The sequence below is a fragment of the Lagenorhynchus albirostris genome, chromosome 21, assembly GCF_949774975.1.
Source record: "Lagenorhynchus albirostris chromosome 21, mLagAlb1.1, whole genome shotgun sequence".
Classification (NCBI taxonomy): Eukaryota; Metazoa; Chordata; class Mammalia; order Artiodactyla; family Delphinidae; genus Lagenorhynchus; species Lagenorhynchus albirostris.
This window is the reverse complement of record NC_083115.1, coordinates 23052675-23068578: the sequence shown is the minus strand read 5'-3', so window position 1 is coordinate 23068578 and position 15904 is coordinate 23052675. Positions and strand designations below refer to the sequence as shown.

At 43.3% G+C, this 15904-nt stretch overlaps 1 protein-coding gene across 1 annotated transcript; it reads left to right on the top strand.

Moving 5' to 3' along the window:
* The first annotated feature begins 449 nt into the window (after nucleotides 1–449).
* ING2 (inhibitor of growth family member 2) lies at nucleotides 450–6498 on the top strand. The gene is made up of 2 exons (XM_060136555.1): nucleotides 450–1100; nucleotides 5677–6498. The coding sequence occupies exons 1-2, from the start codon at nucleotides 929–931 to the stop codon at nucleotides 6345–6347; spliced, it is 843 nt and encodes a 280-aa protein (XP_059992538.1). The 5' UTR covers nucleotides 450–928; the 3' UTR covers nucleotides 6348–6498.
* The last annotated feature ends 9406 nt before the right edge of the window (nucleotides 6499–15904 follow it).

Here is a 15904-nt window from a genome sequence, read left to right as displayed (position 1 = left end):
AGCCGCGCTCGCCTCAAGCCCGCCGCGTAGTCCCCGCAGGACTCCCTCCGGGTCGCTGCGTAAGGTGGCCGCCTGCTGCTCCTTTTAAGGCTCGCGAGGGGCCGCGCTACATCCATCTGATGGGGAAGAAGTCGGTAACACCGGGCCAAGGGAGCTGGGCCAAGCCTCCCCCTCCCTGTGGGAAGGACGGAAGGAAGGGGTCAACCACCTGCCCTCTCAAGTCCCATTCAGACATTGAGCAAAGAGGCGGACCCGACAGTGCTTCCCCTTTAAGAGGGGGCGGGGCGCAGCCTACAGTTTGGCCGCTCTCCGCACCCTCCCCCCGGGCCAAGAGTTGACAGACCAATCGCCCGGGTGGCGGAGGGAAGGCGGGAGAATGCGAACCCTTCGGCTGGGCGGTAGGGGCGGGCCCCCGGCCTTATTAGGAGGGAGTCCTGCGCAGGCGCAGAGGCGGCCGCAGCCTGAGGGGCGGGGGCGGTCCAGTGAGAGACTCTCCGTCAGGCACTGAGGGTGATTGGGAGGAAAGAGGCCAGCGAGAGGCTTGTCATGGGGATCCGAGGTACGAGACGGCATTGGTAGCATCTGGTGACTCCGAGGGGGACAGGAAGTGTCAACGCCCGGGACCCCGGCGCCAGCTCCGCTGGGGGGATCCCCGCTGCTCTAGTCCTGAGGAGGGAGGGGGAAAAGGAGGGAGCCCCGATCTCGCCCCGCCCCTGGGCTTGTTACCGCGGGGGCGGGGAGTGAGGGCTTCTTTTGCGGGGAGTAGAGATCGGGGGACTCGGCTGTGCCCTCTCGAGCGGCTGCCGGTGTCCCCGCGGCGCCGGGCTGACGAGCAGAGGAGCCGCGGCGGCCGTGGCTGTTGCATGTGTGGCTGCTGGATGCGGAGGCGGCGGCGGCGGCGGCGGCGAGGAGCAGCAGCGGCGGCAGGATGTTAGGGCAGCAGCAACAGCAACTCTACTCGTCGGCCGCGCTCCTGACCGGGGAGCGGAGCCGGCTCCTCACCTGCTATGTGCAGGACTACCTCGAGTGCGTGGAGTCGTTGCCCCACGACATGCAGAGGAACGTGTCCGTGCTGCGAGAGCTGGACAACAAATATCAAGGTAGGGGCCGCGGGGCTGCCGGTGAGTCCTCCCCCACTCGGGTCCGCTGGCCGCCGGGCACGGTCGCTCGGAGCCTGCCCGGGGAAGTGCCACTTTCCATTTCTCCTGTGACAGTCTCCCCGACTGCACAGAGGGGGTCTGGTGTGTGGGACGGGGGAACGGGACTGGAGACCGGGTTCGCGGCCCTCCCTTCCCCCGCTGCGGTCGGCGAGGACTTCTCGGGGGTCTCAAGGGTGAGGGTGGTGGCCGCTTGTCAGCCCCCGCTGCAGACTCAGCGGCTGCAGCTGGTGTGGCGAGGAATCAGCCATTTTAAGAAGCATTTGTTCCGGCCCTCGCCTGCTCGGTGTCGCAGACCCTCCTGCCCCGGCCGGGAGCGTGCAGCCGGGCGGGGACTGTGGGGAGTGAGCGGCCGGCCGCGGCCGGACTCCCGCTGGCCTCCGGGGCCTGGCTTTCCCCACCCCCGCCTCGGGCTCCCACCCCCTGAGAGCAGATGCATTGGAACGTGCAGGGGGGAGGGGGCGCGAGAGGGCTGCGAAGGCGGCCTCCGGGGAGGTCCCTCCCTCGGCTCTCCGGCTCCCGGCTTGGGAATAGAGGAGGCTTTCCCTCTCCCACCCCAGGGAAAGTTCTGGGCCACAGCTTTTCACAGCTCTTTCAGCCAAATGGTTAAAAGGCTAGGGGTCCCTGCGGGGGAAGGGAGAGGGGTGTGTGTGGCGGGCTGGACCCCCCGCCCGCTCTGGGGGCGGAGCCTGCGGTCGTGACGAAGGACATAGGCGGGGCGCGGACGCGCGCGCTGCCTCCCGTCTGGAAAATGGCTGGTTGCACGAAGGCTTGGGCGACACTGGCTGTTCGGGCGGGGACCGTGCGGGACATTAGCTCGTCCTGAGCGGAGTCAGTGTTGGGATTTGGGACATGTTTGTTTGATTTTTCGACTTTTTCCCAATCACTCAATCACGACAAAGACACAGCTACTGTGATCGTCGCTGGCCTCTGCACCGCGTAGGTTCCGGGCCTTGCGTCACTTCCGGGCCTCTGGAGGATGTGGGTTAGTTGACTGGGCAACCGCCTGGCGTCTCTTAACCCCTGGATCCCTACTTCGCCAAGTTTAAGTACGGAGGCAAAAGCCACCCTTTGTGGTCAGACCCAAGGAGCTAGGGTTGATTCCCTGGAATCAGCTTTTTTACAGAGAGTACATTTACTATTTACCATTGGTGGCCCTTTCGCCTGTAACTACAAGGGGAGGAGTTTAAATGGGGAGCCGTTTGGTTTAAGGAACAAGGAGGTCTGAATCAAGGAACAGACCTTAGACATAATGTGGAATCAGCCATACGGACTTTAAAAAGATAACTTCTTGGACCCATTCTCTGTTTTTCGACACGTCGCTAGTTTTATGATTTAGTGTCTAAGGAACGCATTTCTGGGGTGATATTTTCGGGCCTGTAGCCTGATAGAACGTTTAAGTGTCTCTGTTTTTTCACCTATAATTTATTTCTGCCTTTTGAACCCATATGACTGACAGGACTGATCTCTGTTGGGGGGAAGAGAATTAATACGATTACTTACTGTGTGTCAATTGCTGCACCATGTCCAGAACATTATCTCATTTAATCTTCACAACTCAATGAAGTAAAAATTCATTTTGCAGACAAATTAAAATTTACAAGGAGTTTAAGTAACTTGTCCAATTAACTGGGGAATGTTTGACTCCACAGCCTGGCTGCTGCAGGTGCACATGCTCGTTTTTAAATTATTTAAATCTTTTTTTGTTTGTTTTTTTAAATAAAAGCTCTCCAAAGGTATTTTCTATAGACATGGAGCACATACCTGAATTGTAACCTTAAAATATTATATATTGTACATGTGTGCTTAAAAATTGTATGTTGAACATTTTTAGTTTTTCAAATAATCATAACTCTGAAGTTTGTAAACCTTGCAGGCTTTTACATTTCTTTAAAGACATGTTTGCCTTCATGAAAGTTAAGCTATTTTTTTTTCATTTGAATTGCTGGGGGGGCAATTTGTTCCAGGGAAATCTGCCATCTTGACCATCTAAAGTTGACAGAAGTAGCTTTGGTAACATGAGAAACAGTATTAGGCCTTGAAAGATCGAGAGATTTAAAAAAATTTTAGCCCCATTAAAATTGTAGTTCTTTTGAAGAGTAATACAAAAACAGTGATCTAGTTTTTACTCTGCACATGCTTACTAAGCTCAACTTTCAGTTTTCTATTAGCTTTATATACTTGTGTGTTCTTGGTTTTTCATGTTTTTTGTTTCTTTGCTAGTTCTTAAGTATTTCCTGGTTTTAGATTTAATACCTACAGCAAAATTCGATGTTATAAATTATATAGGTAGTCAAAGAAATTTCTCTCCTACCTATTTGAGACACTTTCAGAAGTTACTGAAGAACCTCAAAAGTAGCCTTAAAAACAGAGAGAAATGAAGAAAACAATTTCACAATTGAATGAAGTATTTATTATGGGGTATGGTTATTAGAGAACGTCAATTTTTGTTCCAGTATTCTTGTCCAGTATTTCTCTTTCATAGTTCAAAGGTAAATAACCTTTGAACTAAAATTTCGTACTTAATTTTAAGTGCCTTCCATGCAGCTGAGTAGAAAGTGCTTAAAGAGCAGAGCCAGACTGACAGATAATGGCAGAGTTCAAAGTCTGGGGTTGATACCTGTTGAGCTTAATCTTCTTCACATATAAAAGTGGTGGCTTCCTCATGGGATTGCTGTGGGGATTACTGAGAAAGTCACATGGAAGAGGCTCAGTAAGTGTTATTTCACCGGGTAGTTAAGGTGTCTTAAAAATGTGAATTTTTACTTCATGTATAATATCAATGTGCTGCTATTAAATAATATATTTAGCTTCTAATTCCTGATTATTCGATACAGAGTGTTTGGAATAAGTTTTGCTTTTATTAATTAATTAATTAATTAATTAATTTATCGCTGTGTTGGGTCTTTGTTTCTGTGCGAGGGCTTTCTCTAGTTGTGGCAAGCGGGGGCCACTCACTATCGCGGCCTCCCTTGTTGCGGAGCACAGGCTCCAGACGCGCAGGCTCAGTAGTTGTGGCTCACGGGCCCAGTTGCTCCGCGGCATGTGGGATCTTCCCAGACCAGGGCACGAACCTGCGTCCCTTGCATTGGCAGGCAGACTCCCAACCACTGCACCACCAGAGAAGCCCTGCTTTTATTTTTTAAACCTCACATTTTGTGTGTTTGAGGGGAAAATATATAATTTCCTTATTTTTCCTGGAGGAAAATTGGATTCTTAAGAAATCCACTTACATACCTAGCTGGGGAAATGGGCTAGATGTGAACATTGTTTAAAAATATGCTCTGCAGGTATGAGTACCCTCAAATGTGTGGGAGCACATTGTCATGAATCCCGGGTTAAATAGTTGTCCGTCAAGTGTGAGTACCTACACTCTCCAGGGCGACGGGAATTCACAAGTTGTGTTGAATACTTGCTCTATGTTACCTTACTCACAGACACCCCCAGTGTATGTATTTGGTCGTCTAACATTTCTGTTGTCGTTAGAGCAGTGATATTAGAAGATAGAACAGTGATATGGCATCGGGTGTGATAAATTCCAGTTAATTTTTGTTTCTCCACCTTTACTAAGACAGAACTCTTTCAGATAGCATTGTATCTCATAAGGATGAGAAACAGAACAGATTTGAATAAGACATCTATGTAAATTTTGGTGACATCTGGAACTATATTTTCAGATATTTGTATACCTTCTAATGACTCGGCCATTTTTAATTGATGTAAGTGGGTCCTCATGCTAAATCAGCAGTTCAAAAGGCTGAGAACCAACGGCTGAGTTATCTACAAAAGCACAGTGATCCAATGCCAACTTTACTATAATTTTGTTAGTAGCTTAGTCAATTGATGCCAGAACCTGAACCTAAACCTGCTCCGGAAATAGCTTGATTTTCAGACTCTCCCATGTGATGAAATAAAAGAGCCATTCAGGCTAATATGATGGGATGCTAAGAGTTACTTGTGTCTGCTTTGTTAAGAATGTCCAGGGGATGATATGAAAGTCAAGGTATAGCGTCTCTCTAGAGTTCTGTGGCAAGTCATCGATTGAACCATAAACCCTGTAAACACAGTTGGACAGTAATCTAGAGTAGTCCTGGAACCTTTTTAAGTTTTACGGCTGGAGTCCAGCCTGGAAATTTTATATACAGGGTAGTTTTGAGGTTTACCTGAAGTATGGGTGATACGGCACTGGGTGAACTCTAAAGTGGCACAGAGTGTTTCTGCCCAAGTAAAGACTTTTGATTAATAATTAGCCACACATCTCTTATCCTTTCTAATATAGATTAATGAGTATTAAGAGAGTTTTGTGTTCATTCTTTTTATTAGTTTATCTCTAAATGTACTTTCATGTTGGATAATATGTGGTCTTTGTAAGGGAAATGAAATGTTTCTCATGTATTCATACTATGGAGGAGTGTGGTCTTTATGGTTTGAGTTCATTCTAACTGTACCAATTCTGTGAAAAATAACTAACTTGAAAAATGTTATATGTGCTACCATATATTTTCTTTTCCTCTTTTAGAAACATTAAAGGAAATTGATGATGTCTATGAAAAATATAAGAAAGAAGATGATTCAAACCAGAAAAAACGCCTCCAGCAGCATCTCCAGAGAGCATTAATCAATAGTCAAGAATTGGGAGATGAAAAAATTCAGATTGTCACACAGATGCTTGAATTGGTGGAAAATCGGGCAAGGCAAATGGAGCTACATTCACAGTGTTTTCAAGATCCTGCTGAAAGTGAGCGAGCCTCAGATAAAGCAAAGATGGATTCCAGCCAACCAGAACGATCTTCGAGAAGACCCCGCCGACAGCGAACCAGTGAAAGCCGTGATCTGTGTCACATGACGAATGGGATTGAAGACTGTGATGATCAGCCACCTAAAGAAAAGAAATCCAAGTCAGCCAAGAAAAAGAAACGTTCCAAGGCCAAGCAGGAAAGGGAAGCTTCGCCTGTTGAGTTTGCAATAGATCCCAACGAACCTACATATTGTTTATGTAACCAAGTGTCTTATGGGGAAATGATCGGATGTGACAATGAACAGTGTCCAATTGAATGGTTTCACTTTTCATGTGTTTCACTTACCTATAAACCAAAGGGGAAATGGTATTGCCCAAAGTGCAGGGGAGATAATGAGAAAACGATGGACAAAAGTACTGAAAAGACAAAGAAGGAGAGAAGATCGAGGTAGTAAAGGCCATCTGCATTTTAAAGGGTTATTTGTCTTTTATATAATTCTTTCAGAATTTACTTTCAGAAAATGTTTTAGGGTAAATGCATAAGACTATGCAATAATTTTTAATCATTAGTATTAATGGTGTATTAAAAGTTGTTGTACTTTGTCTGTGACCTTAATTTTCTGCACTGAATTACCAAATATTTTAAGCCAGGTAATCTTCAGATCACCTGATGAAAGGAGCAGGGAGTAGGGAAGGGTGGTGTGAACATAATAACTTCACAAACCATGCCTATTTCCTTTTCACTGAAAATGCAATGCTAATTTTGGGGTAAACACCAAAGTTTTGCTAGCATTTTAGTCTATGTGCTTAAAAAAATTTAGATATAGTTGGAGTTCTCTGTAAGCATTCAGATTATCTTGGATAATTTAAAATATGAACACTATACCATTCAGAGCTTCTCTCTTCCTGGCCCCATTTATACATACACTTGGTCATCTCTAGTCTTCCAAGAATTTAAGGAACTAGAGATAAGAATAATTTGGGATTCCATGTGGAATAATGTGCTCTTATTAGAGTATTTGCTGCTCTATTTTCCATAGTAGCATTTTGATACACTGTCAGTAGCCCATTTATAAATACCTTGCTGCTGCTTCATAGCTGCATTCAGTCTAGTGCTTAATAAGGGAGTTGTTTTGTTTTAATTGGGACAGGTAGGGACAGTTAGGATACCAAAAATGCTGCCATTGGCTTATATTGGCAAAATTTGGGTTATGCAGTATCATGGTTCAAGGTTGAGCAATTTTAAAAAGACATTTAATAATATTTTTCATGTTGACCCATGGCTGGGATGCCTAGACACAGGCCTATCAGCGGGAAAATGGCATATACTAGTCTTTAAATATTGCCTTTATGTCAGACAGTAGTTGAAATAGTTTTGCTAGTAACTATAGGTCATTTCTGTCCCAATCAGAAATTATATATTATTTTAAGTAATAGTGTATTTACTTTCTTAACTTTCTGGTATTGGTGCTGTTTGGTGTCTTCACGTTTAATGTATTTGTAAATTGAATTTTCCAAGATTCTAAAATTGAATTTTCCAAGATTCTGATATTTTAAGGGTAAACATCTTGATGGATATATGTCCGTATATTTGGAGAATTTTTTGGTTTTTCAGGGGTGGGGGGCAGTGGATTGACTAGTCCTTAAAATCTATGTGTAACATACTTTTTATTCCTCATTTCTTCCTAATCTGATGATCTTGATTCTTTTTGACTAACATGTGAAAAATCCTGTTTGCTTGTTTGGAAAAAGAAAAAAAAAAGTGTGTTTTTCTCTTCTGGCTCTCCTGTGTGACTTTTAGGCATATCATTTCACCTCATCCGGGTGTCAGGCTACTCATCAGTAGTATGCAGTTGGCTTAAATATCTCCAAGTTTCTTTTGAAATCTACAGTATTTGCACTGTAGTGAGGATTTTAATAATCAAAGGACTTGTTTTTCTCTTTCATTAATTTTGTCCTTCATTCTGTGGTGTGAAGACAGTTTAAAGGTGAGCTTAGAGATGGGTAAATGCACAGTATTTTATTAGCTTCTGTCCTAAGGATATTTTGATTGATGACTGGAGTTGATTATATTGAGCAAGAAATACTGAGTTGTGAAGAAATCCTCTTCTCTCTTGAGAATATAGCATTCTGTCTTAGTGATTATATCCTTTTTACCAGGATAGAGCTGTTCACCTGACACCATTAAAAATATCAGTATGTGCAAAGCCCCCCAGAGCTTCCAGATGTGACTTACATACAGGTCAACACTTTCATACATAAATTTGCATCAGCATATGGGGAAAAAATGAACCTACAAATAGAAGTCCCAAAATTTGGATTAGGCTTGACAGGAAAACAAGCGTGGAAAGTCCTGGAAGATGTGTTCTCTTTGAGAATGACTGATATATTTTTTTTTATAAATTTATTGATTTATTTATTTTTGGGTGTGTTGGGTCTTCGTTTCTGTGCGAGGGCTTTCTCCAGTTGGAGTGAGCGGGGGCTACTCTTCATCATGGTGCACAGGCCTCTCACTGTCGCGGCCTCTCTTGTTGCGGAGCATAGGCTCCAGACGTGCAGGCTCAGTAGTTGTGGCTCACGGGCCTAGTTGCTCTGTGGCATGTGGGATCTTCCTAGACCAGGGCCCGAACCCGTGTCCCCTGCATTGGCAGGCAGATTCTCAACCACTGCGCCACCAGGGAAGCCCTCTTTTTTTAAGTATAATAGATTTCATATACTATTTCATACCATGCTTACCAACTCATACTATATACCAGTGCTTCCCAAACTGGTCTCACGTTGGAATTACCTCAGGAGCTTTAAAAAATACTGATACTTGTGTCCCACCCAGCAGTTGTGACCTAATTCATTTGGAATGTAGTTTTAATATTAGAATTTTTAAAAGATTCCTAGGTGATTGTAATGTACAGAAAAGTTACAGAACCACTGCCATATTATGAAAATTTGAACTTATTGAAAACCACTAGTGGATTCTCTACATCCAGGTTTGTGTGACTGAAACCTATATAAGTGTGGATACGTACATGAGAGTTTGTCCCCTGTCCCCAAAAGTTCCACCAAGAATACTTGAGGACTCAGTACTTGAGTGCTTCTTATGTGCTAGGCACCGTTCTAAGTAGGATGGTTTCAAAACAGGAAACAGTCCCTGCTCATGAACCAGACATTCTAGGGGCAGAGTTATGTGTATATATATATATATCTCCAGGTAATGGTGTTAAATCCCAAAAGGGAAGGATAGCAGAGTAAGGAGAGGGGAAATGAGTAGAAAGGGAGGTGAGTCTTCTACTTAATGTGGTTAAAGAAGGTCTCTCTAAGGAAGTGATCCTTGAGCTGAGACCGGAAAGAAATAGTGAAGTGAGGCAGGCAAAGATTTAGAGGAGGGAGGAACAGAACAGTCTTGTCAGTTTGACTAGAGCATTTGATGTAATGTGGGAGGGGCTTCTTGGAAGCCATGATGGAAAATTTGTGCAAACTTATCATAGGGAGCCTTGGTGAAGATAGGGAGGTATAGGAGACTGTCAGAAGTCTTTGTACGAAAAATATTGCTGGCTTAGACTAGGGTGGGAGCAGCGGAGGTGGTGGTAGGTGGTAGGACTGCCTGTGTTTAAAGGTACAGCCATCAGCAGGACTTTGGTCCAGAGATTGGAAAGCAAAGGGGTGACAAGGATGACTTGGGTTTTGGGCGTGAGGGATCAAGATTTCTGTTTTGCACTTAGGTTCGAGGTGCCTGATAGATTTCTAGTGAGACTCCAGTGTGGAGTTGGGGGGCTGAAGTTAGGGGAAGGGACAGGGGATAAATATTTGGGAGTTAGCCTGTGAAGGGAGTTTAAAGTCATGTGACTGAAATCACTCATGTAACTAGATCAGTGCTTCTCAAATTTTAATAAGCATGTGAGTCACCTAATTTTCCAAAAATGCAGATTCTGATTCAGTAGGTCTGGCATGGGGTCCGAGACGCTACCTTCCTAACAAGCTCCTCAGTGATGCCAACGCTGCTGGTTCAGGGACCACATTTTGAGTAGCAAGCACAGAGTTCCAGGAGAGGGAGGCGTGGGCCTTGTGGTACCCCGACATTTGAAAGGGGCCAGCCGAAGGAGACTCCCAGATCTCTCGGTGAGATAAACCGGAAAAATGGGACACACCGGAAACAAAAGTGAAGAAAGTGTTTCAAGAAGGGAGTGGGAGCAGAAGGGGACTGAAGCAGAGCCAGCAACGGGGCGGCTCCAGTTCTCACGTGAAGGGAAATAGGAGTGGGATGCAGCTGAGGGGCAGGGGAGCTCAGGGAGGATTCTAACTTGGAAGGAGAAAAACATATTACGTGCCGATTGGACTCGAGTGGGCAGGCAAGAAAGAGCGAGAGCTAGGACGAGGTTAGCCTCCAACAGGCCCAGGGACAGCGCCAGTTCCCGTGTCAGAAGGGAGGGCAGTGTTTCTGCTCATTTATTCAAGTATTTTATTCAAGTATTGCGGACCTGTTGTACCTCTTATTTACAAGGCACTATTTTAGGTACTGAGGAGAAAGCAGTGACCAAAACAAAAGTCTCTAACTTAGTGGTGCATAGGTTCTGGAGTGCATGGATGGATGTTAATACAGATAGCTTGCTAGATTTTGTACTGGGAAAATGGGATCGTTCTCTTCCAAAGCTTCCGCGTTGCCAGTGAAGGGCTGAGACGGAAAAAGGGTTGGAAGTCTGCAGCCGTTGGTGGGAGGTGTGTGTAAACTCTCACTGGGGAGATGGGGCAAGTGAATGGGCCCGGAGTGCCAGTCAGAGCTGAGGGGCAGCTGGAGTCTTTGGTCGTAACTTCAAATGGACTCCTTCTGTCGCCTGGTTGCAGGTGTGAAAAAAGTGTACAAAATAACTTAAAATTTCAAAATCTCTGCACAGTAAGCCAGAAAAATGGCAGCTGCCCCATCCTTTTTCTATACCCAGCAGGTGGCTTCCTCTGAGGGAATCTGTTCTCATCTCCCACACCTGAAATAAAAGGAGCCCGTGTTCCAGGAGCAATTGGTATTAATAAGCTGGACAGCTCTTCAGCCCTTGAATCAAGTCCTGGTTTGATGTCATTCAAAATCTATTTTAAGTAAAGTACAAGTTATCTTGAAATTACTATGTTGCCTAAACTCTATATCAATTTGAGAAACCAAACCTCCTTTATCACGTCCTAAATGTGAAGGCAGGGCTCTGGACCAGGATTGCAGCTGTGGGCTCCTCCGGTCTCACAGTTCACCTGTCCTTGGCCTGCAGTTTGTTCAGCTGTAAAACGAGTGATTTCAGATACGGTTATCCTGAAAATTTGGTTATTATTCATGCCCCTTAACATTACTCATAGGAAACAGTTCTGGTCACAAAGTTCACTAACTGTTTAGTTCACTAACTAGCTTATAAAATAACAGCTTTTTTTTTTGGCTGCATCACGTGCAGAATCTTAGTTCCCCGACCAGAGATGGAACCCATGCCCTCTGCAGTGGAAGCGCAGAGTCCTAACCACTGGACCGCCAGGGAAGTCCCTAAAATAACAGCTTTTAATTCGTGTATGTGGTAACTAGACTTTTAAGCAGCATTTCTAAACTCCAGACGCAGAATGAGCCTGATGGGTTTTTGCCTTTTCCATAAACCATTCTAATTTTATATTTAAAAGTCTTTACTCGATACTTTTCTTTAAAAAGCGACTCACTTTGTGATGTCAATTTATTTTTAAAAGGGAGCATATCACTTTGGTAAATGGAAAATTAGTATCACTTTCTGTGAGTAAAAGACTGTAGGACTTCCCTGGTGACGCAGTGGTTAAGAATCCACCTGCCGATGCAGGGGACACGGGTTCGAGCCCTGGTCCGGGAAGATCCCACATGCCACGGAGCAACTAAGCCCATGTGCCACAACTACTGAGCCTGCGCTCTAGAGCCCGTGAGCCACAACTACTGAGCCCATGTGTCACAACTACTGAAGCCTGCGTGCCTAGAGCTCGTGCTCTGCAACAAGAGAAGCCACCGTAATGAGAAGCCGGCACACCGCAACTAAGAGTAGCCCCTGCTCGCTGCAACGAAGACCCAACGTAGCCAAAAATAAATAAATAAAATAAATTATTTTTATTTTATTTTTTTAATTTATTTTTTTAAAGACTAAAATATAATGAAAACAAAGCAGTGTTATTAAATTCCACCTCTGTAGTATTGCCTGTGAAAGCAGAGGCCAAAATCACCTCTCTTTGAAAAGGTGTGATTAGTAAATAATATTAGGTAAGGGTAAAAAAACATAATAAGCACCAAATTGAGTCTTTCTGCATGATGTAATTGAAAGGATTTAAAGAGGATCTTGAGCACTTCTTTACCGTTCTACTCTGGGAAACACCTAAATCAACCGAAGATTAACCACTGCAGTTTCAGTCTTGTCTATCAGTAGAAAACAGAAATGTTAGCATGTCTTAATTTAAAGGCCTTTATCTAGCTACATGCAGATGCAACGTGCCTCTTGCTAAAGGTCTCTGTAAACACCATGAGGTATTGACCAGCCTTATCTGTATTATTATTAAGAGTAACTGATGTGATCCTGACTCCACAGAAGTTTTATTTTCATCTGTTTTCTAACCTGAGGATAAAACACTGCAGCCCCTCCAATGTCGCTCTTTGGGAGTTGAGAGAGATTTCTGGGCAGCCTTGTCCACGGTCACTGCTGGACCTGTAGACCCAAAGAAATCCCTAGAATTTTCCAGATAATTTCCTCAGTCACCCCCTTGCTAGTGGATTCTTGATTTAGAAGTCTCCGTTATTTTAAAAAAATTCCATTTTCCTTATGAATCGGATAACACCACTATGTCCGTGCCTGCCATCAACACGGAAGGAATAAGATGTTTGGTGTAGCAGTATATTTTGGTATATTGGGTAGCTGTGTACCTATAAGCACTGAGGTAGTCTTTCACATGTGAATTGTATTGGATAAAAAAATGTCTTGCCTTCTTAAGTATGTCCTTCAATCCTTTCTGGCATATGGTAGGACATAAAGATTTGATGCTTTCATCCTTTGACTCTGCCTGGTAGCTTGTGTCCCTCTTTCAGTTTATTGTGTGTTGGAAAAGCATTTGGTCAAATTTGTGTCTAGCTTAAAAATAAATAGATTCGAAGAGAGGATCTAGTGCCTGGGCATCAATGTATGGATTTTTTTTTCAAATATGTGAATTTTTTTTCTTTGCTGTTCTCAATTGTGTTCAGATAGCAGTCTTTTGCTATATACTTGCTTTGAACAGCAAGATCTAATTATTTGACCAGGGCCCTTAACTTATTTATATAGGACACTAATCTTAGAAACTACCCACATATAAACAATGCTGCTGGACCAACTGGCTAGTTTTCTCCCCAGGGCCTCAGGTTCTGGATGAGTAATGTGGGATCGTGGCCTCAGTGGGAAGTAATGGTTTTGGTACCGAGAGGATAACTTGCCATCTTACTTACCAAGGATGTAACATGGTAGCACATAAGAATCCCAAGCCTTTAGACAGACTTTTATTGTACTTTTGTGCCTTCTTGAGACATAACATGCTCCAAATGGCAGAAAATTTCTTCTGTGATCTTTAGAGCACGTTTGCCTTTTGGCTTTTATAAATTTATATTTCCTATCAATTTGAAAAAGGCAAATTCTCACAGATTAAATGACTACAAACTGTAGCAAAATAATGACTGAAAAGTTACTCAGTTTTGACCACAAAAAGTTTGTAGTAGGTTTGGCCCTGAATTTATGGTGCTTAAGTATTGCATTGAATATTTTCTACATCTACATCAGTTTAGTGTTGCTTCAGGATAATTCTGACTAAATTTAAGGTGTAATTTAGTGGAACTTTTCTAATTGCACCATGAAAAGCAGACACTTCCAATGGCTGGTTAAGAGAAGGAAAAAAGACAGAAGAATCTAGATTATTTTCTTTCTATTTAAGTCTTTATTAAAATTCATCTTAAATTAATTAGATTTCTCTTTCCAGTAGTAGATTAAATTCTGAATGATCTGGAACTGAGAGATTTTAAAACTCTTTTTAAAATGTCACGTTCGCACCATTTGAAGATCTGAAACAAGACGTGGCTCCTTTTGAGCTAACAAGAGTACATTTAAGATTGTGGGAAGGTGCCTTTGTGAAGAAGTACTTTATGTGTGAGAGAGTTGCAGTACCTCAGCAAGTCGTTTGTTAATCCAGTGAGTTGCAAAATAGTAGCTAACGGTAGATTTTTTTACTACTTTACATGTAGGGTTACGGTAGACGATTTGCTGGGTTTTTTGGTTTATTTGTTTTTACCAGATTCTTGAATCTTTGTTTTACTTGTGACGCTCCACTGAGTTCTGTCCTTCTGAGGGGGCAAGGATGCAAATGTTATGCACTAAAAGAGGATATTACAGTCATTTATAAATAATCCCCAGGCATAAACTGAGTGTCATTTATTTCCTTGACATATTTTCCCATTTCAGACCTACCTCATCCTGACTCTTGCCATTAATAAGACAGTTCAAAGATAATTTAAGTAACCTGAAAAAGTAATTTGCAAAAGTGTACCACATAGAACATAGAACTAGAAGAGCATTCCTGTGGTAACTAGGCAACATCTTCCATCTTGGGGTGGGATTATGCTCCAAACCAGAGTTTCCCAAAGTGTTCCATGGGTCCCAGAGTGCTAATCTGCCCAAGAAAGCTGGGGTACTTTGCATGTTATACCCCACCTCTTAGAGATTCAGAAGGTACATATTAGAGGTTCTGAGAAATCTTGCCACTATAATGCCTGTTCAAACTCATAATACCTACTTCCCCCAGAATACCCACTCCTATCCCGAGGCAGTAGGAGGCCTTTCACATTTTGGGGGAATATTGCCCTAAACCATATACTAGGGGAAGATGGATCGTATTCAAATATTCTGGGTAATCGCACTGTAGAGGGAGTTACACCCCAGCCCCTCCCCTTCCTATATCCTCAGTATTGATACCATTCATACCATTGTTTAGGAGGTATCTGTCAGGAATAGGGACTTACACCTTTCTGTTTGTTAGACAGTAATACTCAGTTGGGTTGAGGAAGTGTACGTGTTTTAAGCCTTCCTTGATGAATCTGATGCAACAAATAACAATACTGTCCAAATACGAATTGTCTGTCAAATGTAACTGGGTTATGTAGCCTATTAGCTCAATCTTGAAAATAATTTAACTTGTTCAGTTTCTCGATTGGTAGAATTGGCCTAGATTTCTAAGGTACACAGGGACTGTAACCTTCATATTTTGATCAGAGAAACCCTAGAAGAGACCACTATTAATAATTCTGTACCCGTTTCTGGGAAAACATGGACTACAAAAGGCAAGTAATAATGAGCATCTGAAGTGAAGCCACATTTTATTATTACCATATGGGTCAGGTAGCTGGGAGAGCTGACCTCTGCTCCCTGTGGGTTCTAAAGTTTATTAGAATTAACGTCGTGGTGCTTCTAGAACCTGTAAAGATCAACTAAACTGTTTTCCTTGGAGATTTTCATTGTTATCTCAAAGTAATATAATTTGTTTCTGTAAAATGCATTTACTGAAAAGGCAGAATTGCTTAACCAATGTCATGGTCAAGCAATGTCTATGAGAGGTAGGGAAATATCTCCCATAGATAGAACAAACCCTGGATTGTGCATGAGGCACACGGCCTCTAGAGAAAGGGGTCGCCGATGGCCCGAGAGCCACAACTCCAGACACTGTCACTGACAAAGTTCCAAATGTACCACTTCTAGCACAGATCAGTGGGAGAGAGGGAAATCTTTTAGTCTGTTTCACCTTGTCATTAGCTGGGGTCTTCAGGAAGATCAATAGCCATGAAGGATAAGATAACTAAATTATTCCTGGAACCAGAAGACTAAGTTACAGCCATATTGAATGTGCTGATGTCCATATACTGAGAGGTAACTGGCTCCCAGTTAGTCCCTATAAATGTGTTTGATAAAGCTAGTTTGAGAATAGTTTAATGTTTATTCTGAAGGGAATAAAGTATCAAGTCCAGGAG

Bases quoted from the DNA above. Each gene is read 5' to 3' on its own strand.
- ING2 (XM_060136555.1), top strand. From the start codon at position 929: ATGTTAGGGCAGCAGCAACAGCAACTCTACTCGTCGGCCGCGCTCCTG. The intron at 1,101-5,676 runs GTAGGGGCCGCG...TTCCTCTTTTAG, and splicing joins GCTGGACAACAAATATCAAG to AAACATTAAAGGAAATTGAT.